The 22,231-nt window shown below is 47.8% G+C and overlaps 3 protein-coding genes across 5 annotated transcripts in view; 1 reads left to right on the top strand and 2 right to left on the bottom strand.

Moving 5' to 3' along the window:
* Positions 1-43: 43 nt before the first annotated feature.
* On the top strand, positions 44-11,310 carry NASP (nuclear autoantigenic sperm protein). The gene is made up of 15 exons (XM_056497074.1): positions 44-239; positions 966-1,016; positions 1,779-1,889; positions 2,405-2,485; positions 2,651-2,748; positions 3,498-4,346; positions 6,183-6,265; positions 7,201-7,277; positions 7,405-7,478; positions 8,425-8,613; positions 8,832-8,998; positions 9,393-9,446; positions 9,540-9,611; positions 10,510-10,641; positions 11,138-11,310. Exons 1-15 carry the CDS (start codon positions 178-180, stop codon positions 11,189-11,191), a joined length of 2,154 nt encoding a protein of 717 aa, XP_056353049.1. The 5' UTR covers positions 44-177; the 3' UTR covers positions 11,192-11,310.
* A 578-nt stretch (positions 11,311-11,888) lies between these two features.
* CCDC17 (coiled-coil domain containing 17) lies at positions 11,889-15,569 on the bottom strand. Its single transcript, XM_056497615.1, has 10 exons — positions 15,457-15,569; positions 14,720-14,909; positions 14,279-14,476; positions 14,048-14,177; positions 13,823-13,949; positions 13,691-13,750; positions 13,474-13,604; positions 13,261-13,383; positions 12,875-13,044; positions 11,889-12,585 (listed from the first exon to the last, which is right to left on the bottom strand). Exons 2-10 carry the CDS (start codon positions 14,897-14,899, stop codon positions 12,445-12,447), a joined length of 1,260 nt encoding a protein of 419 aa, XP_056353590.1. The 5' UTR covers positions 14,900-14,909; positions 15,457-15,569; the 3' UTR covers positions 11,889-12,444.
* Positions 15,570-16,805: 1,236 nt separating this feature from the next.
* The window catches only part of GPBP1L1 (GC-rich promoter binding protein 1 like 1), a 31,697-nt gene continuing 26,271 nt past the window's right edge, over positions 16,806-22,231 (bottom strand). For all 3 annotated transcript variants that reach the window (XM_056496962.1, XM_056496963.1, XM_056496964.1), the window contains exons 9-12: positions 19,738-19,896; positions 18,939-19,063; positions 17,972-18,074; positions 16,806-17,739 (exon numbers count right to left, since the gene is read on the bottom strand). In XM_056496962.1, coding sequence (XP_056352937.1) covers positions 17,593-17,739; positions 17,972-18,074; positions 18,939-19,063; positions 19,738-19,896 — 534 coding nt within the window. In that variant the 3' untranslated portion in view covers positions 16,806-17,592. The remainder of the gene's footprint in view (positions 17,740-17,971; positions 18,075-18,938; positions 19,064-19,737; positions 19,897-22,231) is intronic.

Consider the following 22,231-nt stretch of genomic DNA (forward strand, 5'->3'; position numbering starts at 1 on the left):
GGCGGCGCCCCCGGCGTCCCGCGGCGGCGCGGGCGCACAGCGTGCCGGGAGCGGTAGTCCCCCCGCGGCGCGCGCGCGCCGCCAGGCGGGCCGGGGCGTGTCCTCGGGGGTATATAGCCAGCCGGAGGGGCAGGGGGCTGCACTCTGCCGCCGCCGCCCCTCTCTCCAGCAGCTTCTATGCAATCCTCGGCCATCGCCGCTTCCCCCTGCGTTGAGCCCGCACCGGCCTCCCAGACTAGGTAGGGCCGCGCAGGCTGGCCCCGGTTACGGTGTGTGCGTGTCGGGGAGGGGGGTTGCCTTCGAGCCGCAGGGTACCGGAGGGGATGCGGATAAGGGGGGCGGTGAGCCGGATTTCCTTAATGGAGTGGGCTCGGGGTGCTGGTCGGGCTGGCGAAGCTGCACCCCCTCCTCCCCCCCTTTCCTCTTCGCCGTTTGTGGTACCTGCCTCCGCCGTCCCCCTCTCGCCGTTTGTGGTACCTGCCTCCGCCGTCCCCCCCCCGCCGGCGGTGGTACGTGCCGCCGCCCCGCTCCTCCGGCGCCAGCTGGGCCCGCGCGGCTCGCGCGGAACCACCACGTGACTGCTGCGCGGCCGCCGCCATCTTTGTTGGGGGCAGCCGACGCCGCGGGGCGGGCTGGGGGAGGGGGCGGGCGTCACGTGAACGGCGGCCCGTGAGGAGCCGCCGCCGGGGTTTGGCGCCAAGGGCGGGGGGCGGGGCCGGCGGAAGGCGGGAAAGGCCCCATTGTCTGCGCGGGACCGGCCGGGCGGGGGCTGGCCGAGCCCCTCACAGCCGCCCTTCCAACCATAAACACCAAACTGAGGGGCCTGAGCCCGCTCGGCGTGGAGGAGCGCCTCTAATGCAGACTCCTGGCGCTGGTTTCGCACCCCCGAGAACTCAGCTTGTGCCGTGAAATGCGTGACCGGTTCTAAACGTGAATTTAAAAAACATTCGGTTTTCTGTTTGCAGGATGGAAGAAGAACTGGCAGCTCCTTCCACCTCCACAGACAAGACAGACAGGTGAGATGGGAGTTGGAACTGTCAGTTTTCAAATAACACAAAATCCTGACGTTACTGAATGAAACACAAAGGCCAACCTTCAGATCTGTTCTTAGCCTTGTAGTTTAAATCCCATGCATGATGTAGGTGCTGAAAACCAGTGGTTTGCACAAATCTAGTGTAGCAAGGCCCTTTCAGGGACTGAAAATACCAGCTTCTTGAAGTTTTTGGGTTTTTAATTAGTGCTAGAGAGACACAAGTATGCAGCTGGCATGTGATATATTGTATTCCTCTGTGGGCAGCTCCTCTTGTCCCAGTCTGAGATGTGAGCCTGGGCCTTCTGGGAATGAAGCTGTGTGAGATGCACTGAGTTGAAACTGACACTTGCATCTGTCATTCTTCTCAGATGCACCATGTTGTGCTATAAAAAGTTTTAACTTGAGTTTATTCTTTTTCTTAATGTTGCACTGAAGTTTGAAACTGTTGTTTTGTGGTGTGTTGGTGTTAAACTCCTAAAGTGTTTTTTTAGCAGCCTTTGTCTTAGGAGATTCTGATACTTGTTGCAGTGATTGGATGAAATTGCCTGTGTTCCCTTGGTTATTGAAGCTATCAGTTGTTTCAGATTTACACAAACAAAACCAAACAAATCCCGCCTACCCTGGTAGTTTCACCCACTGGAACATGAACAACTCACTATTCCATAGAGCAGACTAGGTCTTGAAAGCTGAAATTGCTGTGAAAACTAGCAGAATCCTTTATTTGATTTATTTCCTCTTCCTCCAGTATGGATGTGGATGGAGAATCAAAGAAACTATTGGGTTTGGGACAGAAGCACTTGGTAATGGGAAATATTCCAGCAGCTGTGAATGCATTCCAGGAAGCTGCGAGCTTATTGTAAGTAGTAGAATGTTCTGTGTGTTTTTTGCTGGGCTTGGGCTTCAGCTTGGCTGTTCTGATATGTATTATGCAGGAAAAATTGGGATTTTTATCTAATATGTTTATAATTTATAATGCAACTGAGGAGGGGACAAACTATTTAAAGTCACCCAAGAGTTGGACACTGCTGTAGTTGGTGTGCAGTTTAGGTGGCTTTTGTAATAGGCATTACCAGCAGAATTCCCTAAGGAGGGAAAGAGATTTACTAGTTTATTATACAGGTATTTTTTCTAATAAATTGTCCACTAGTCTTGAGCAGACTCTGTGAATGGTATTTTTTGGGTTAGAGAGTAATTTCCTCAGTTGGGTGTTTGGGAACCATTTCTAACTGAGAGCAGCATTCAATATTTATGTAAACCAATGGGAAATGATCCAAGAAAGTGATCCTTTTGTCTAGGAATACTTAATGTTCAAGTTCATATATCCAAAATCTAAGGCAGACTCAGGCAAATAATTCTTTATTATTTTTGTAGGGGTAAAAAGTATGGTGAGACAGCGGATGAGTGTGCAGAAGCTTTTTTTTATTATGGAAAATCTCTCCTGGAGTTGGCAAGGTACAGTGACAGTTTATTTGGTGAAAAGTGTGTCTGGTGTAACAGGATTTCACTCCTTTATGGTCAGGATTGCTCTGGGTGGGATGGGCTGTGGCATTGCAGCTTGTGCAGTTCAGGTGATGGTACTGAAAGATCCAAGGCATAACAAACTCCTATTCCCTTTAGAATGGAAAATGGTGTGCTGGGAAATGCCTTAGAAGGGGTGCAGGTGGAAGAGGAAGGAGAAAAAGCAGAAGATGACTCTGCCTTGCCAGCTACTGATGGTATGTAAAGCTGCCTGCCCTGCCATGGAGGCACCAGGCTGTGTTTTCTTGTTGAAATTATCCAAGTTTAGTCCATTGGTATCTTGGGTAGCCTGAATTATTCTATTGAAACTCTTGGCAGTCTGAATGGACTCTGTTTCTGTTTGTTTTTTGTTTTGTTTTTTTTTTTTCTTAGTCTTGCTTAAAGATGAGCAAAACATGTAAAACATCTGCAAGGAGCTGGTCACTGAAAGCATGTGTAAAAGGGTCACCAGGTGTCTGTGTCCTGAAACACTGCATTCAAACTTGCTTTCTTAAGCTTCACCGCTGACTCCAACTGCTTTGTAACCTTGTAGCAGTGTACAGTGTGTGTAGTCCCACAGGTCAGAGTCTCTGTACAAAGTCCCAAGAACAGTGGCAATTGTGTACTGCCTGCAGCTGGAGAGGGTACAGGAATTCCTGTCCATCCAGACTGTTAAAGCACTGGCACCTCTTGCTTAGCTGTGACTAAAATCGCTGCACAACCGCACACTGCTTGAGCGGCCGCTTGCAATGCTGCAGTCTGGGGAAGGGGAAGGGACTTGCTTAGATCAAGTAGATATGTGGTTGTCTTCTAGTTCCTTGTACTTGGAAAATGAAGCTTTTAGGAATGTCATCCAACTTGGTAACAAACCAACACACTGGAGGGTCTTGAGGGTGGTGTTGTCAGTGCCCGTTAATGTCTTTATCACTAAACTCGAAGAAATGTTTATGCTTCCTCAATCATGTAGAAGAAGCAAGGGAGGAGTTGAGAGAACAGGTTTATAACGCCATGGGGGCAAAGGAAGAGGCCAAAAAGTCCACGGAAGAGTCTACAGTACTGTCTGAGGAGGAAATCAAAGAAAAGGATGTTGAAATGAAAGAGATTACAGAAGAAAAACCCAAAGAGGCAGCTGCTGACAAGGATGCAAAGCCCGAAGAGGCTGAAGAGAAGGCTGAGATTTTTGTGGGAAAAGAAACTTCAGAAGAGCAGAAGCAGGTGCCTGTGAAAGAGGAGGCAGCTGTGGAAGAGGAGGTAGAAAAAGAGCAGAAGACAGAAGAGGACAAGGTAGAGAAGGCAGCTGAGGAGGAGAGAACGACAGAAGGGTCAGACAAGGAGGGAAAAGCTGCTGGGGAAGAGGCTGAAGCAGCTGTGGAAGAGAAGGGAGAGACTGGAGAGCAGGCAGCAGAAGCAACAGAAAAACAAACAGCGGTGGAGAAGGAAGAGGCTGTAGAAGAGCAGGCAGAGACAGCTGTGGAAGAAAAGGCTGAAGAGAAGGCAGAAGCACAGGCAGCAGCTGCTGTGGAACAGAAAGAAGCTGCAGAAGGGGATGCAGAGGCAACTGAACAGAAGAAGGCAGAAGAGAAACAAGAGCCAGTAGAGACAGTTACAGAAGAGAAACCAGGAGAATCTAAAGAGACAGAGTCCTCAAAAGAACCTGTGTCCACAGAGGGCAAAGAGCCACCTAATGACGTGAAAGAAAATGCTGAAGTTGCTGCTAAGGTAGAGAAAGAGGAAAAGAAAGATGACCTGATAGAAGAGGGTGAAGGTGCTAAGGTAGAAAAAGAAGAGAACGATGACCTGATGGAAGAGGGAGAAGGTAACACTGAGAGGAGAAAAGTGCTTGTGGGTGGATGACTTGATGGATTTGGCTAACCAATGGGTAAAAAGTGTTCCATTCAGAATTTTCTGTTTGCCTTAGAATAAGGAAAAGGCACAGTAAAGGGGCTCTTGAAGGACTTTACATACAAGTAAAGTTTCAAGGAATAGTGAATAGTCTCAGTTTCTCTAGACTAACGCTTAACTAACTGCAAAGCAAGTCTTACTTGAAAGCAAACTGACAGCCCTGTGAAATGTGTAAGTAATGGCTAGGCTGGTGGAGAATACTGAATGGATGTTCACTTGCATGCATCTGGGTGTATTGCACTAACCTTCACATAACTTGAAGCACAAATTGCCTCTGGTTATAGCTGTGTTTTATTTTAAAATGATGGTGAAAAAACAAGAACAGCTGAACACATAAAGTAGTAGATTTAATTCTGATGCAGGAAAGGAACACTTTGAGTTTTTCTCTGATGGTCATTGCTAGTGAGAATGTAGTTGGAAAAATCTAAACTTGGTTTTCTGGAGGCTTATTGGTGCTCTAGTACAGTCTTTTGGTGTCCAGCTTGTGCCCTTCTGCTTCCCTGCTTTATTATAGCTATTTCCAAGGCTCTGTTGAAGTAAGACTTGCACCCAGCAAGACTTGCACCCTTTGCTACAGCAGTACTTTGTGGCCTTAGTGGGCCTGTGCCTTCTATTGCACAAGTTAATTGATGAACGGTAATTGCAACTTTGCTTGTCAGTAACTCATCTTCACAGGCAGTGCCTTACTTCAGAAGTGGTGGATGTTCAGACTAAACCATTCTGGACCCTGGAAGGATTTGTTCTGCTAAGCATAGTGAACACTCAGTGGTGGAGCAGTGGCCTAAAAGGTGTCTCTGTGGAGAAAAGATGACTGAAAATAAACTTAAGAGTAGTTAACCTACTCCTCACCCTCAGTGCTGAAAAGCTGCTTATGCACACACACTGCTGCTTTTTGCCCCCAGTCTGGGAGTATGAGGACCCTCTGGAACATCCTGGTCTGGTGCTGTGTCATTCCAAACTCCTCCCACTATTTAAATCTTAGCATCCTGACATCTCTTCTGTTTTACCTTTAAACAAGATGTCTTCATGTCTGCAGGTTTGGCCCTCTCAGTGGTGGGTGTGTGCTGGGAGTTAGACTAGAGAGTTCACAGGCTCTCAGTACACCCCCAGTCAAGCTCCTGTTCTGGAATTACCCTAAGGTTGTGATACAGGAATTGTGTGACTTCAGCCTGTAAACCAGCTAGTGCTCTGAAGTTATTAGCCATATTCCTTCACTGCACATTTTTCCAAAATGTCTTCTGCTGGTAGAACAGATGATATGATGCTCTTCCACAGTCAAAAGTCAAATTAGCACTACACAAGGAGAGGGTCATTAATACTTACACTTAAATGTCTGACATGAGGATCATGAACTCAGAAACAGACTAATTTGTGTGCAGCTTGGCAGCTATCTTGCTGAAAACACTTATTTTCCATAGCATGAAGTTCAGCAGCTGGCTAGTGCCTCTAAAGCTGCATAGGATCTTGTGGTTTCAGTGAGAACTGACAACAGATTTGCGAGAACTAAATTCTGTGTAAGTTTCTGTTGTGGATAGTAAGAAGTTGAACTTACGGACTGCTTTAATCTGCAGTGCTGAACAGTTTCAGCAAGATGGCTGCTGATGCTGAGACTTTAATGTGTCTGCTCTTCTTGCATCACACCTCTAACCTGTCACTGGAAGGATAAGGGTTGGATATAACATTCTGCCTGACTCCGTGTTGAGCAAGCACAGTAACCAGAGGTGTCCTCATGCAACTACTTGCCTTCTAGAAACAGAAGAATCTGAAGAGGAAGATAAAGAAAATGATAAAGCTGAAGATGATAAGGAGAATGAATTGACAGTGGAAGACAAGGTGAGATTGCTGAGGTCTGACACTAGTGCTCATGGAAGGATGCAGTATTAGGCCTAAATATGATGCTGATGTCCTTCTAGAAGCTCATTTGTGTTTAATATAGTTCTTTGTAGGAAAATACATCTGAAAGCCATTATTGCTTAGGAATGGCCAGTGTTAGGTCTAGTCTGCTTTGTAGCATCTTGCTCAGCTGTGTCTGTAACTTGGGTTTGTTCGGCTGCTCTGACACAAATGCTTGTGGTGTGCTAAGCTAACATGGACTGGTGGTGCTGGGGCAGGCAGAGAGAGCTGTTTCAGCCTGTCATGAGTTACTTGGAACAGTTAATTCTCTGCTTGTCTGGTTGTTTTACTGTACATGTTGAAGTCTCGTGGTCCAGTAAGCTGTGATTAAGATAGGAAATTGTTTGAGAAATGTGGTGCTCTTCAAACCTGAGATGTACATTGATGTAACCAGCAAAACGCCTGGAAAAATCTGCAGTGTTGTTGAGTGGCACTAAGCATTTGAGATAACTGTCTGTTCCTTTCTCAGACTATTCTGACAAAGCTCAAAAGCTCATTAAAAAACACTCAACTGCCAACTTTATTTGATTCATCTAAAGAGAACCTTAACCAAGATCTTGCTCTTGTGCTTGGTGCCCTGTTATTTCTGGAAAAAAATTAAAGCATATCACAAAACCATGTGAGTTCATGTTCCCTTGAAACTTCTTTACTCCAAGCCAAGTCTTGGTTGATACAATGATACAATAACCTTTTCTACTTTTTTTTTTTTTTTTTTTTTTTTTTTTTTTTTTTTTTTTTTTTTTTTTTCCCTTCCTAGTGGTGAAATGTTTACCTCTGGCAGAAACTGATTCCTTGACAATACTGGTTGGGAATTTAGTGGTGGTGTTTGATGTGATCTAGTCACTTAATCCGTCATGCACTTCTGGTCCTTACAGGAAAGTGAGGAGGATGAAATTGGCAATCTTGAGCTAGCCTGGGACATGCTGGAGTTAGCAAAAGTCATTTACAAGAGGTAAAGACTGAAGTTCTAATTTGGGTATATGTGCCAAACTCAGTGTAAATTGGATGGTGGCCTAGCCAGTTAGAGAACATGGCATGCTCTGATTAGGATTTGAAAACTTTTTTTCTTCTTGCTGTAGGCAAGAAACAAAAGAAGCTCAGCTCCATGCAGCTCAAGCTCATCTGAAGTTAGGAGAAGTTAGCATTGAATCTGGTAAGTAATGTGTACTCTGTGTGCAAAGTGTTTGGTTCTACTTTTTGTCACTGGATTTTGCGCTTTAAAATGAGCTGATGTGAATTAAGGCTGTCAGGATGAGAACAAATCAGGCTGATCATGATAGTTATAACCATGTGAGAAGCTTTGGAAGTAATGGTTGGTGTCTTAAATAGGATAGTCTGCTTTTGCAGAGCAGTGGAAAAAAAAGTTTCAGTAAGAAGCAGTGTGTTGCCAGATCAAAACCAGCCTTGTGTTCTCCTTTCTGAAATGACTAAAGATTGCTTATGAACTTGAGAGACTTGCTGAAATTGTCATGGAAAAATAGTAGACTCTTAGACCTTCCCGATTCCTAGGTTGTAGTCAGGAATGACTTTTGTGTTACACAGCAGAGAAAAGAAGTGGAAGCAAGCCCCAGGTTTGTGTCTTGTAATGTCTTGCTTGTCTTTCGTTTGAAAAGGTATTTCAATGTTGTTAAATCCAAATATATGCTTTCTCTGGGGCAGGCATTGGAAATAATCCAGCAGGTTTCTGGAGCAGGGCTACAGAACAAGGGATGTGTCTTACATCACTAGAGCACATTTGGGGAGAGCTTGGCAGGAAGGTGGCACTGTCCTTAGCTCCAGATCCATGTTGCAGTTGTGATCAGTTACTTCAGTTCCTGGGAGAAGGTAAAGCAGGAGGATTTGGTGCCTGCTTAGTTTTGTGTGCTGAAATTAGACAGAGCACTCATGAGAGAACCAGAAGAGCTGACCTGACAACCTCTCAGGGGAGGGAGAGTTGTCACCTGAAGGTCTGAAAGCAGCCCACTGCTGTGTTCAGTGGTGGTTCTGTTTACAGACTGTATAATGGGTACCAAAACACAGAGTGACTGAACCAGGGTTTAGATGGTGCTGCTGTGCATAATTACTGGGGTTTGTAAAGACCTTGGGGCTTTCTCCTGTAGAAAACTACACACAGGCAATAGAGGAGTTCCAGGCCTGCCTGGCCCTGCAGCAGAAGTACCTGGAGGCTCACGACCGGCTGCTGGCTGAGAGCCACTACCAGCTCGCCCTGGCCTACCACTACAACAGCGACTTTGACGAGGCTGTGCTGCAGTTTGGGAAGTCCATGGAGGTCATAGACAAGAGACTGGGTACGTGGAGCTGAAGCTGCCTCGTGAGTTTTCACAAGGCAAAGTAGTGAGGTGTGCTCGTCGTCTGCTGTGTCCTATTTTATTTGAAAGCAGTGACAGACTGTGCCAAGCGCAGGATTGTTAAAACTGTTTGTTAGCAGATAGTTGCCTGTGCATGTTGGTAACTGGACAGTTACTTTGTCTCAAGGTGTTTTGCTCTGATAACTGTTTCATCCCAGCAATACTGACTGAGCGAATAGAGAAGGCAGACACTGGGTCTCCTGAGGACGAGAAGGAGATAGAAGAACTGAAGGGACTGCTTCCTGAAATTAAAGAGAAGATTGAAGATTCAAAGGAGTCACAGAAGAGTGCAAAAGTAGCTGAGCTAGGACTGAAAGCAACTCTGGTGAGTGTATCCTGTGGTTTCCTTTTGACCCAACTCTTCTGCCAGTGGAACTTAGGGTAAATCAGTAATGGGAGGAGGTCAGACTTCATCAGGTGCTGGTGATTGCTCACAGGTGTTACCAGGCTGTGTTTGTGAGAAGGAAACTGAGGCAGCTGACATCTAAAGAGGATATTTACTATGAGCCCTGATACTAATTGTTCCAAACTAAACAGGAATTTGATAGGCTTCTGTGGCATTTAATGTATCAGGGCTGTAAATAATGGGTCAGGCAAATGCGCACCTTGCATCTGTCCTGTGCAGAATCCAGTGTTGGGAGGAAGGTCTTGGGCTTTCTGTATCTCACTAAGTTCACATGTATCATCTGCCATGGTCTGTTTTTTCTGCTTTTCTTAAGGTTGGAACTACATCTGGCTTTGCACAAAGTGAAGACAGTGGTTCTGTGTCCACAGTAAGTTAATCTGAAATGAATGTTACTAATTCTTGTCTATTCTAAGGATTACTGGTTGCATTTGCTTATGTGTCAATATCTGTCTTGTAACAGATTCCAGTAAGGAAAGGAGCTGGTGGTGCATCTCAGTGTGTAACAGACATCTCTCATCTAGTCAGGAAAAAGGTGAGTCCAGAAATGACTTGTTAAACAAGTTTGCTGAAGTACCACTGGCTTGCTCTGTGTAATTTGATTTGTCTTAATAGTATCTTTTCTTCACTTAGTTGTATAATGGGAAAACACTCCTAAAGTAAAACCAGCAGTGTATGAAACTCCTTTCCACTGGGAACCAATCAGTCTGGGCACCATCTGGCCTCCAGGAGACCATTCTTAGGTGCAGCACCCTGCCCGACCCACACTGATGTAAATGTGACCCAGTTGTGTGGCTCCTGCCTCCTGCAGGTGTTCCCTGAACAGGAACTTCCTCTACTGAGGACTCTCAAGAGCAGCAGGGTCACCTGCAGATGCCAAGGAAGAGGCAGGCAACCAGGCTGGGCTGAGTTCCCTTTTTCCAAAAGGAAATTGAGACTTGGACTTAATAAATAATAAAGCCACTGGTGGTAATGATAAGCTATCTCATAGAGAGATATTGAGAACTTGGTTCCTTTAAGTGTTATGAAGTGTTTGCTGATAAAAACTAAGATCTTATAGGGGATATTCAGTTTTATGTTGCCTCTGTTCCATTGGCCTGTCAGTTCAGGTGTGCCTGGAGTGAATGGGAGCTGCTTTAGATGATTTCAAATGTTGTAGATGCCCATAGCTACCCTGGAACCGTTACAGGCTGTGCTTGCATCTTTCCTTGCCAGACTTTAATTAAGGATAGCTCAGCTCTGGAGATCTTGGCACTCAAAGTGTCACTGTGGTTGAGACCTTGGTGTCAGAGCCTCAAAGTGGGGAGTCTGGCCTTAGCCTGGCAAGTAGAGGTTGGGTAGATGATGTGCAGTGACATCTAATGCTAAACTTTTCAACAGTATTTAAGCTTTGATTTGCACTTAGTGGAGATTATAAACAATTTTGTCTTCAGAGGAAACCAGAGGAGGAGACTCATCAAGGAGACAATGAAGCCAAGAAATCTAAACCAGAACCAGCTGTCAATGGTGGTGGTGGGGACCCTGTCCCCAGCGGAAATGAGATTGTGGAAAAAATGGAAGAGGAGGTGGGCAGCTGAGCCAGGAGTCTGGGCTGTGCTTTTTATTTTATTTCTCCCCCCTCTGTTCAGGGATGGTTCTGTGCCTGGTAATGTCCTGGTTTTATTGCCTACTGTCTTTCACAAGGTTTCCCGGATGAGATGAAGATTCCTAGTGGGCAGGCTGCATGTTGTGCTGTGGTTCTGACCTTGTGTAGGCTGGACAGACCCAGCTGTGGAGCCTTGTCACCTGTGGGGCGGGACAGAGATGGGTTCTGGGTGTTTTTTTGCTGGGCTCAACTCCAGCACAGGGTCTTCCCCTAATTTTTAAGGTTCCTGGGTTTGATTACTTATCCCTGGGCTGCACTTGTTATTGTCAATGCTTTAGGGTAGTGTTGGGCTTTGGAGGCTGGCAAAGCTCACATAGTTAAGTCTTCAAATTTCAGAACCCTTGGGCTGCTGCATGAGTTGGTGCTGTAAGACTGTGTCTTGTCTTTTAAAAACAAACCCTTATCTTCTCTTCTAGACAGAGAAAAGGCCACAAGCAGAATCAGGGGCTGCAGTTGAAAGCACAGTATGATAATGATTCTTTAACCTTGGACACTCCTCTCCTTACAAGGAAAATGGTTTTGTATATAGTGTATTTTTTCACTTTTTGGCAACTTTTGTATGACTTCAATAAAGATTGTATGCAAATGATCCCTGTCTTGACCTTCCTCCTGTGACAGGTTCCGGCCTGTGCTCCTGGGTTTCCCCCTGGGCTGCAGGTCTCAGCCCTGGCCCACTGCTGGGCTCATGCTCCCTTTAGCTTCAGCATTTCCACTCACACCTGCCTCCTTAGGAGGAGCAGAGGGTTGAATGGGCCAGGCAGGGCTGGCTGCTGCAGGGAGAAGGAGGAGAGCATTTCCTGACCTTCACTGTGTTGTCCAGGGATCTGACCTTTTTTCCTTCTGCTGGGGCCTTGTCACAGCTGGGGCTGTGTTTTGTTTATTCAAGGCTGAGCCTGAAGTGGGTTCTGATAGTGCCTCCCTCAGCTTTGAGCAGCCTGAAGATTGTGGGGAAGGCTGATAAAGAGCTTTGCAACATCCTGGCCTTGGTTGCTGTGTATATTTATCTCTGCTCAATGTCCACTTTGCACCCTGGAGGGGGTGCAGGAGCAGATGTTGATGGTTCAAGGCAGGGACATGGCTGTCCCTTGAGCCAGCCTGAGTGCCCAGCTGGGGCTGGACCCTGCCCTGGGATGTGTGTGTATAAGAAAAGGCCAAGAAGTGAAGGGCAATGAGCTGAAGCCTTTTATTAAACATGTATCACAGAGCCTCTGATGCTTTGGAAAGATGGCTGTGGCTTTTGCTGGTTCCCAGGGCTGAGCTGTGCATGCCCTGGGCTGGGCTTTCCTTACAGAGAGAGGGCTGCATATGGGGATGTATCTGAGGGCAGGGAATTTATTGTGCCCCTCTGTGCCCTCTGCCTGTCCTCAAACCACATTGTGAGCTGGAGTGGTTGAACCACTCTGGGTGTGGGCTCCCTCCTGAGGTGGACGCTGAGTTTTGTAACTCAGTTTGCTGCTGGCTTGGGGATTTGCCTGTCCTTTCCTGCTCAAATGCCTGGAGCCTCTTTGGTCCCAGCAGTGATCTGTACAGTTGTACCCTGGGGTGCACTGTGGGATCCTGGTATCAGCTGCACAGCTGGTGCCTAAACTCATCTCTGCAGCTCAAACACAGGTTTTGCCATCCCTTCATCAACCTAACAGTTACTGAAGCCCCATTTTGCTGCTGAAGGTGGTGGTGGAGGGGGTGGCAAGGCAGTCCAGTGGGGCCATGGCCTATTTCTGGTTCACCTTTGGGCTGCCCTGTCCTGTGCTGAGGGCTCCTGAGCAGGAGGAGGGTCCTCCAGGGCCACAAACGGGGTGAGGGGGAGGCCAGGGGGCACGTGGCCTGTGGGCCTGCCAGGCCCCAGTGCTGGCCCCGGGGGCTCCTGGAAAGGAAAAAAATTGATGTCAAGGGGAGGAGTGTCCTGGCAGGGTGGGAGCTGCCTGGCCTTTCATATGTGCCACTGGGTGTGCAGAGCAAGTCACACCCCTGGTCCAGCACTGGTGGGGACTCACCTGCTGCCCCAATGGCTCTATCCCCGAGTGCAGCAAAGGGAGCTGTTCCCAAATGCCCCCAAGCTTGTACCTCCACACCCATCATCCCATCCAGCTGGAAGCCCAATCCAAACTCCCCTCCTTGGAGAGCTGGAAATTGCCCTGGGCTGAGGCTCTTACCATGAGAAGTCCTGGCACAGCCAGGGCTGGTGGCAGTGGGGGAGCTATAGGGTGTGGGAAGACAGGGGCGTGCAGCCATGGCCTCATCTGCTCCGCGTGGCATCGCAGCATTCCCACCTGTGCCTGGAGCTGGGCCAGTTCCTCTGTGTGCCGCTGGGCTGCCCGTGAGCCTGGGCAACAGGATTTGGTCACCGTGGGCTTTACAGCAGCAATTTTCCTGGCATCTCACCAGGCCCACGTTCAGTCCAGAGACTGGGACTCTCCCTGCTCACTGCAGAGAACCCTCCCAGAGCTACAGCTCCCAATGTTGCCAGTATTTCCAGGAGCCATGCCCAGCCAAGGGCTCTGATGCTGCAGCTGCAGAGGCAGCCGGACCCATCACCTACCAGCGTCTGCTCTCCTCTCCCTTCTGACCTTCAGCGCCAGCAGTTCATCTTCCAGGCGCCGGTTCTCCAGCTCCACGGCCAGCAGCGCCGCATCCAGACCGTGTGTGCCAGGGCTGGGGGGCTCTGCTGGCACAGCCGGGGGTGCCTCAGGTGCCTGCTGTGGGGCCACTGTCCCTGTGGGGGGACAGGCCTGGGCCTGCTGCTGGCGCTTACCTATCCGCCTGCCCCCGCGCAGCCCCGCGGTTCCTTTCTCCAGCGCCGTGGCCTCCAGCTGGAGGTGGAGGAGCTGGTCCAGGACGGCGGGGTCGTGTCCCCCGGAGCGCAGGTAGGACAGTCGCAGCGCCCTGCCGGAGCCCCGGATCAGCCACGGCCAGGGCTCGGCCGGGCGCTCGGTCGGAGCCGGCATTGCCCTCAGACCGCCATCTCTCACCTGGCCTCGGCCGCCAGCGGCCCCGCGGGCGGCAGGAGGGTGTCGAGGCGGAGCGTGGCTCTGGGGAGGAGACGGGGGCTGAGGGAGCCAACGGAGCCTCGATGGAGAGCACCCCACAGGGCCAGGGCTCACCTGTGCTCTGCTGTTCGGACCTGTCCCGCCTGGTCCCGCGGGCCTTGGCTCGGCTCCAGCTCCCCCTGCTCGGGCTGGGGGCCCAGAGGTGCCCTGGCCTCCAGCGTCGCCAGGCGCTGGCACAGCCCTGACAGACAGTGAGGGCCGGGGCTCAGCACGGCCCCACAGCCCCACTCCCGGGGGTTACTGCATCCCCATTGCCTCAGGAGCGCCGCCAGCGCCTACCCTCTCTCTGCCGCTCCAGCTGCTGGGTCCGGGCCCGGATCGCGGCCACCTGGCGTTCGTGGGCTTCCAGCAGCTCCTGCGGCGGCTGCCGGGGCCCCTGCAGCGGGAGCGGCTGCCGGGGGGGCTCTTCCTGCGGCACACGGGGCTCACCGGGAAGGAAGGGCTGGTGCCCCAGTCCCGGGGAGCCGTAGGGCTGCTGGTGCCCACCCTGGCACTGCAGATTCACCGTACCTCCACTGGCAGCCTCCCTGAAGCGGGGTCGGCCGTGCGGAGCAGGGCTCTCTCACGGGGGGTGAGCACATCCCCCAGGGGAGCTCCCCGCCCTGCTCCCCGCTGTCCCCGCACAGCTGGTGGGACCCCGCGAAGCATAAAGTGATGGAGTGGCTCAGCATCGTCCATATTTTGGGACACGTCCATATTTTGGGGGACCTCGCAGACACAGAGGGAAGAAAAGGGTGACATCCCCATCCTCCCCCAATGCCCGCCCTCACTTAATAATATACTATTCTGCTTTTGGCAAAATAAGCACCAAGGGCTGCCTGTGTGGTGCAGGCATGGCAGGATGGAGGCCCACCCCAGCTCAGACCAAGCTGGGTCCAGGATATGATACCCTGTTTCCCAGCCCAACACCTGTCCCGTCCCCATTCTGTGCCAGACCCAGCCCCACACTACCGAGATGTCCTGTGGTTTCCTTGCCGTGCCCTGTGCTCCCTCCGCAGGCAGAGGGTTCCCCCCATGGAGGCAGGAGCTGCCGGGTGCCGGGGGCCCGAGGCACAGCTTCTCCAGGTGCAGCCGCAGCAGCGGCCGGGATCGGAACGCCAAGCGGCAGCGGGGGCAGAGGAAGGCCCCCATGTCCGACACCCTGGAAAGCAGAGCGGGTGGGGTCACTCGGGACAAGGGAGAGAGGTCCCCCCGCGGGGCTGGCACCCTGGGACGGGCTGGAAGTGTGCACAGACCGGCTGGCAGCGGTGCCTGCAGTGTTTGAAGCCACTGTTGCTATGCTGGAAGCCGAGCTGGGCAGAGAAGGCCGCACCTCCAGCCAGCCCTGGACATTCCCACTTTTTACCACGGGCTCTGGAATGGGGAAAAAAAGGTCACCGAGCCACCTGAGCAATCCACAGAAAACAAGAGGAGGGAGGCCCCGCTGCCCCGTGTCCCTCCGTGGTTACAAAGTGCTCGCTGCCAGGCGTGCTGGCCCTGGGACTGTACAGGAATGTCCCTTGCCCACATTGCAGCAGCTCCCACTTAGCTGCTCCTTAGCAGACTTTCAGATAAGGGGTAACCTCCAACAGAGGTGAAACCCCTTCTTGCCACAGGTGTCCAGGCCCTGCCCTTGTTCCAAAAAAGCTCCCTGCATTCCATCCTTGCACCCACCTCAGCTCCACTTGCCAAGTCCCTTTTCCCCTCACCTCACTGCCAGTGGTACCCATGAGGAATCATGATTTTCTCAGGAAAAAGCTGCTATTTGATGGATGCAGACTTGCCCCACCAGGCTCACCCAGTGGCTGCCACTGCCACTTGCAAAGTTTCATTGATGTTTAAACCCAGCACAGCCCACAGCAGGGTCAGGGTACAACATCTGGTATGAAGCACAAGGAGCAACTGGCACACACAGGACAGGTCGTGCTGTCCCAGAGCAGGCTGGTCCCACTCCACAGTGCTCAGCAATCCAATTCCCCCATTCCAAGTGGCTATCAGCACAGATCTGAGGTGAAGGGGTTTTTATATTTACCCCATTTCTTGAGATGAGTGCACACAGGTCTGCATAACTTGGTTTAAATGGATGTAGAAGTTATACTTTTTAAAAATGGATAGACTCTTCCAAACAAAAGCAGTGTTTGAATATTCAGAAAGGACAAGGTGGTTTAAGCCAAGTCTTACAGGAGCTCCAGCACTCCCCCAACTGGTCTCAGCCCCTGGACCCTGGTTTCCAGAGCACAGGGATGAAGAAATGCCCCACTGCCCCTCTCCTCTGGGGTTCACCACAGAGCCAGCAGGAGCTGCAGGCACAGGTAGCAGCGTTACACCTGATAATGCTGAGCATGCACCCTTGAATCCAGATGCAAAGACTCAGGGCTAAACATGATCATTTTCTTACACCTCTGTCCTCCCTGCCTGGCCAGGGGTGGATTAAGAACACACAGGCACAACCTTGGGACAGAACCCCTCAGGTCAGCAACACCAAGTTTTGTGTGACTCTGTCCAACCCCCCTGCAAACACTACACAACCCCAGAACACTATCCAATCCAAAACCTTTGTGCACAAGCTGAACTTACACCAGACACTAAAATAGCTTAGGCCACAACTGAGTTGTTTGTAAAATTCTTTTTAATCTAATAGAAATGTTTTCATGAATTTTTAAAAAAGATTTCAATGAAAACAGCTTTGGATTCAGACATTCCCTTGCCACGTTGTGAACATAAACAGCAGCATTGCACTAGGAACAAGTGACACCGACCGGTCGAGCTTCATCATTTTGTATGAAGCGGAAAAAAAAGCAAACTGCTTTAGTAGAAGATAATTTTGAATTATTTTCTTTAAAAAGAATCCCCAAACATGGACTGTCATCTCAGCATTGTTCTCCCTCTCCCTTCTTAAAGGAAGAGTTCAGCTCCTGCAGTCTGAGCACTACAGCAATGTTTGCCAAGTGGAAAAATAGAGCGGGAGAAGAAACTGTTTATCCCCAGTGCTACTGAACCCCCAAAGTTGCAGGTCCCTTAGAGGAAAGCTCTCCTTACATAAGAAAGACAATTAGAATTGGCAAACTGATGCAAAATATTTATTCCAAGTTAGTTATTTTTGATGCAGTAGTTTTTCCCCCTCATACAGACTCAATGTGATAGTCACTTTTTAAAATCTGTAAATAATGTTATCAAAATAATCTTAATCTTTGAAATCTCACAAAAAATTTATATTTTACAATCCACCCTGAATATCAAGGCTGCAAGAAGAAGAACACAAACAATTCCTATATCCAAATATTTTACAGCTGTACCCAAAAAAAAAAAAAAAAAAAAGAAAACCACAAACGCCTGGTTAAGTGATGAAGCTCCCCGAGCCGCCAAAAAAAATAAAATAAAATAAAATATTCATGTTATTAGCATTAATTTAACATAATTAGAACTTCAAAAGCCATTTTGTCATCGACAATGATTGTTTTAGCACACCGTTACCGCGCGCTGGGCAATGCGCGGTACTGTTAGAAGCTTGTTGTTGCAGAGATCAGTCAGCCACTTGTGTCCTGCTCACACAACTGAACTTGTGCACTGCCCCACAAGGGATTTTTGTCAAAATTTGCTAGCTGCACAAACTTCTAGTAAGCATTAGGGCAAAACCAAAAGAAAAAGCTAAAGAAGCCAATTTCTCTCTTCTTTGGGATACAATTATTTCCCTTGTGCATGAAGTATCAACAACAAAAGAAAAAACTGAACAGACTGGAGACAGAATAAACTCTGTTTAGTTTATACAACCCCAAACACGTGTTGAACTATGAACTGAGTTTATTGGGTTGGTTTTATTTATTTTAATTTTATTGTGCCCAGTTTCAGGCATCGTCATCTGACGTTTCGCTGCTACTTGTTTCCGTGTCTGAGTCCTCAATCTTTGTCTTAAAAGTGCTTCCCCAGTGGAACAACAGGCTGGAGCCACGGCCCTGAAGAAATCCATTCTTCCCAAATCCATTTCTTCTTCGCTGTAGGAATGACAGTAAGTTTTAAAACAAGCAGAAGTGTGGAGAGTAACTGTCACCAACCCTCTGGAATGAATGCCACATCTAACTGGGTATACACACACGGATAATGCAAATCATTCATTCTACTACTGTCTCGTTTAAATGCTTGGTCCTTTTGAACACCCTTGAGAAAAAGCCCTTGAGAAAGGAGAGGGAGAAGAGCAGTCACAAGTAGGAAGAGCTGTAAACATACCTGCTCTGATTTAATCTGGAACTCTTTGAGCTCATCCTCCGTGAGGGGAAGGTAGTTTTCATCATTTTCAGGATATTCCTGCCATCCCATTTCTTTCAATAACCTGATTGTGGAGAAAATAAAAGGGGCATGGGAACTAAAGCAAGGGAACAATGGCAAAGGAAGGAACACTTTCTGCATGAAAAAAAAGATTTTGTAGTAAATCACTCCAAATTCACCAGGGAATCTTCTCTATCACAGATCACTTCAACAATCCTTTGTGTTTACCCACCATTTTTCAATGTCTTCTACAAATATTTAACCATCAGCAGCCCTGTACAATGGGTACATAACCAGCCTGGTGGAAGGCAGGGATTTGAAATTCTAACTCAAGGACACTGAAGGAGGACATGAGGCAACCAAACCAGTATCACAGCCCAGAATCTCCTAAACCTTACTATCTGCTTGCACCAGATGCTCACACTGCTTATTCACTGACTGAGATACAGCCTGAGATACCAGGTAAATATTTTCTTAACTCTCCTCCACTTTTACAGCATGTAAAGCAGCACAAGAGTATTCTAAATGCAAACAAAGTGTGGTGTGTGTCTTCAAACCATTACATTTAGGACACCTGCTTGCAAATTAACCAGAATCACCCTTGGTTCATGCTGACTCCCGGTGTGGGCAGGTAAGTATCTCTAGGCAGCATTAACACATGGGGATGTGGCATTAAAGAAGCACTGGAATTTAATTACAGACCTTGGTAAAGCCTTGGCTCACCTGTCATTGGTATCCTGTTTTACTTTCAATAAGACCCCACCCACTCCAGCACTAGTCACAAAACCCACACACCTCCTTCTCCGTACACACACAGCTACTGCTGCTTCTCAAGAAGAGAGCTTTCTTCAAAATAATTTCCTTCTCCTCACACAGACAAGGATTCATCCTCCTTTACTCCAGACACTTTATTCTGCCATTTACTCACCTGTGTTCTGCTTCCAATGAATGGGAGAGGTTTTCCCCCTCCTCTGGCAAAGGGAGAGAAAGGCCATTCTGATGGCAGTTCTCTTCCCAGTTTTCCTTTGGTTCTGGTGTGCTGTTGCTCTCCATCTAAAGAAAAATAAAACCATCAAAGTGTGCTTGCACAGACCATGCCAACAGCACAGTTCCAAGTTCAAGCTTCTGCCTTTGAAAGTCCAGCCAAGCCTTTTACCTTGAGCCTGTGTTTTTTACAGAAGCTGCAGCAATGTATACCTGGCTGTGACAGGACAACACAGGACAAAGGACATTTGGTGGCCTGTGCTACTGTGCCAAGGGAGTGAGCGCTGGCATTGCAAGGCCATCACCAGCAGCTCAAAGTGATAGCAAGAAAACAATGAGAATTAAATGCTCCTAAGGACACACTTTACATACACATTAAGGCACAGATCTATGCATTTGGGGGGTCTGGTCTAAGCCTCTGAGGCTTGAGCCATATTCCTGCACCTTTCACAAGCACAAAATTCTACTCTTCCTCTCCTCAGAGAATCCTTGCAAAAAATCTAGATTACCTTCAACATCTGTGACCCTTCCACCTGATTTATTACTTACCCATTTGCATTTCATTGTGCTACACACCTCCCTCCATCACTGCTGTGCACTATTTCTACTGCACATGTGCCAGGCCAGTGGGAATCATTCCCTTCCTCTTCCAGAGCCTGAATTACATACACTGCTCAGGGCTTTTTTAATCCCAACTCCTTCAATAATAGTGATCATATACACAGCAAGGACAGTGATCTTACATCATCCAGCTTGTCACATTCCCTGTTTTCTGTTATCTCCCCATTTCTATCATCCTTCAGTGCCTTCAGGAATTCACTCTTTTTATCAGTGGTCCGGCGCATCAGCTTCGTCAGGCGCGAGGAGCAGATCTCGATGGGAGGGGTGGTGCTGGAAGGACTCTGCACAAAGAGGGAGAACACAGAAATCAAACTGCACTGCTGAGAGCCTGAGGCCTCTTCAGTGGCTGTGCTTACACCTTTCAAACACTCATCAGTTCTTTGGGTGGCTCTTAATCCCTCAAAAAACCTCAACCTAATGTCAAATTCCCATCAAAATACTAATGGGTGTTGCACATTCACGTTTCCTATCTATTATTATCAACTCCCTTTCTTCCTCTAGAAGTCAATTCACATGGCCATGAATATGTTTATTTTTTTCCTTTGTAATGCAACTCTCTCAAGCAAGCTGGTGCCTACAACAGGATATTAGGGCAAAAAACTTCATGCAGGATTCCTGCCCTACAGAAATTAGCAAATTAAGCAGATCAGACTCAGGTCAAATTTGTATTTTAAGTCATCCTGACAGACTCTACCCTGAAATTAAGCTGTGGGGAGGTAATCTCCTTTCAGGGAGTGGTCACATCCTTAACTAACCACAGCCAGGTGCGGAACAGGCAGCCACAGCCTTGGAATCCTCCCCTGGAGAGAATGCTGCCAGCTGCTGGCTCTGCACACCCAGCCCAGATGGTTCAGTGTGGAGCCAGACACAGGCAGCCCTGGAGCCTGTGGGAAATCTGCTCGGCTCAATGCGTGAACACAAGGAAACCTCCTGTGCTCCTCCACAATGTTATTATTTCTTAATAATCTGGAGTCTGTGAACCAGGCCCACTGGCAGCACCTGGCTGTGATCCTGCAATAAGAGCACTGATAACTAAGGTGAGCTTTCAATTTTAGCTGTTCTGTGTTTTGACTGGGCACACAACTGGAATCTAAGAACATATTATGGGAAAGTTCCCAGTATCTTAATCTCCTGCTGGAGTTCATGTCTGGCTACTCTAAAACAATGGGGAATTTAATCATTGCTATGGATAATTGACAGCAGAATCTTGCATGCAAAACTACTCTTTTTCTCCGTGTACCTGCTTTGATTAAAAAAAAAAAATAAAAAAATCAGTATTAAACCAGTAAAATTTTCTGAAGTCTGTAGTGTTTTTCTCCCCACATACTGTTTTAAGCTGCAGGGGAAGGTTGCAAATTCAGGCTCTTCAAAATGAATCTCCTGGGCCAAAAATTTTTATCACACTCAGTGCTCTGAGCAAAGATCAAGGGAACTAGACCAAAAACAAGGCAGCAACTGCTGCTTATATTTCTAATGGTTGTTGCATGTTAAAGATTGGTGTGGAATAATGCCTGCAAGGAAATAAGTGCATCCTGGAAGTAATTTCTCGGGCAGAACTTTCAGATTTTGCCTAACTCAACACAGTAAGAAACAAGTCAGCAGTTGTAACAGACCTAATGAGTGACTGCAACTATCAGGATAAAAAGCTGACACAAGAGTGAAATTAAGCTCTCAACATAACTATTAGTTTGACTGCAGTGACAGAAGGTAACAATGAACAAAGGAGATCTAAATTAGATGTCTTCTGGTAATCTGAAATATTCAACTTGAACACTTTGCTAGTGGCTGTTTTGATCTCTAATAAACTACTGAGGGACTAAAACTTAATTTTACACATCAGGGTAAGACAGTAACAGCTAAAGTTTAGAAACAGCAGCTTTCTGAAAGGGAATGAATTTCACCTCAATCCTGGTTTTATGCTTAACTTTCTGTAGAAGGGTTATGTTTTACAAAACATTCTTTAGCACTAAAATAGTAAACTGGCATCTCTTCTAAAATAAGCTTAGCCCTTTGAAATACCAAGGCATCTCAGTCTTTTGGTGTTGCTTTTTTATGGTTTTTATGAATGAGAGCACTATGCATCACCTGAGATTTGTTCTGATGTCTGTCTACGTAAAATGGATGGCTACTCTAACAGAAAAGTAATCCTGAATTCATTTTAAGAACTTAGGCTGTATTGCAGCTTGCTTGTCTTAGACTGGCTTGTGGGGCCAGTGCTAGTTGGAACATTTTTAGCTTTCAACACACTGTGGTCTCTTATGAAAAAACATGCTATTTTTACCACTTTTGCAGGAAGCACATTAGCCCTTTTTCAGAAACATAAAGCGAGAGACTATGTGTAGTAGTCCTGGAGAACCAGGACTGCAGTACTATCTGCTGGCCACAGACCTGTGTTTTCATATTGTAAATCTCCAACAGATTTAAAGAAAAATGTATTACGAGTGTCCAGTTTAGTTGGAAGGAATTTTTAACCCCTTTATGTTTAGCTCTCAGGTTGGTACCCAACATCTTCACTGACTGGAGTTTCACAGAAGACTTTCTTGGGGGCAGGTAAAGGAAACACTTGCATTACTCCTGTATGATACAAAGGGAATGCCTCTCTCCAAACTGCAGAGG

This window comes from Oenanthe melanoleuca, chromosome 8, assembly GCF_029582105.1.
Source record: "Oenanthe melanoleuca isolate GR-GAL-2019-014 chromosome 8, OMel1.0, whole genome shotgun sequence".
NCBI lineage: Eukaryota > Metazoa > Chordata > Aves > Passeriformes > Muscicapidae > Oenanthe > Oenanthe melanoleuca.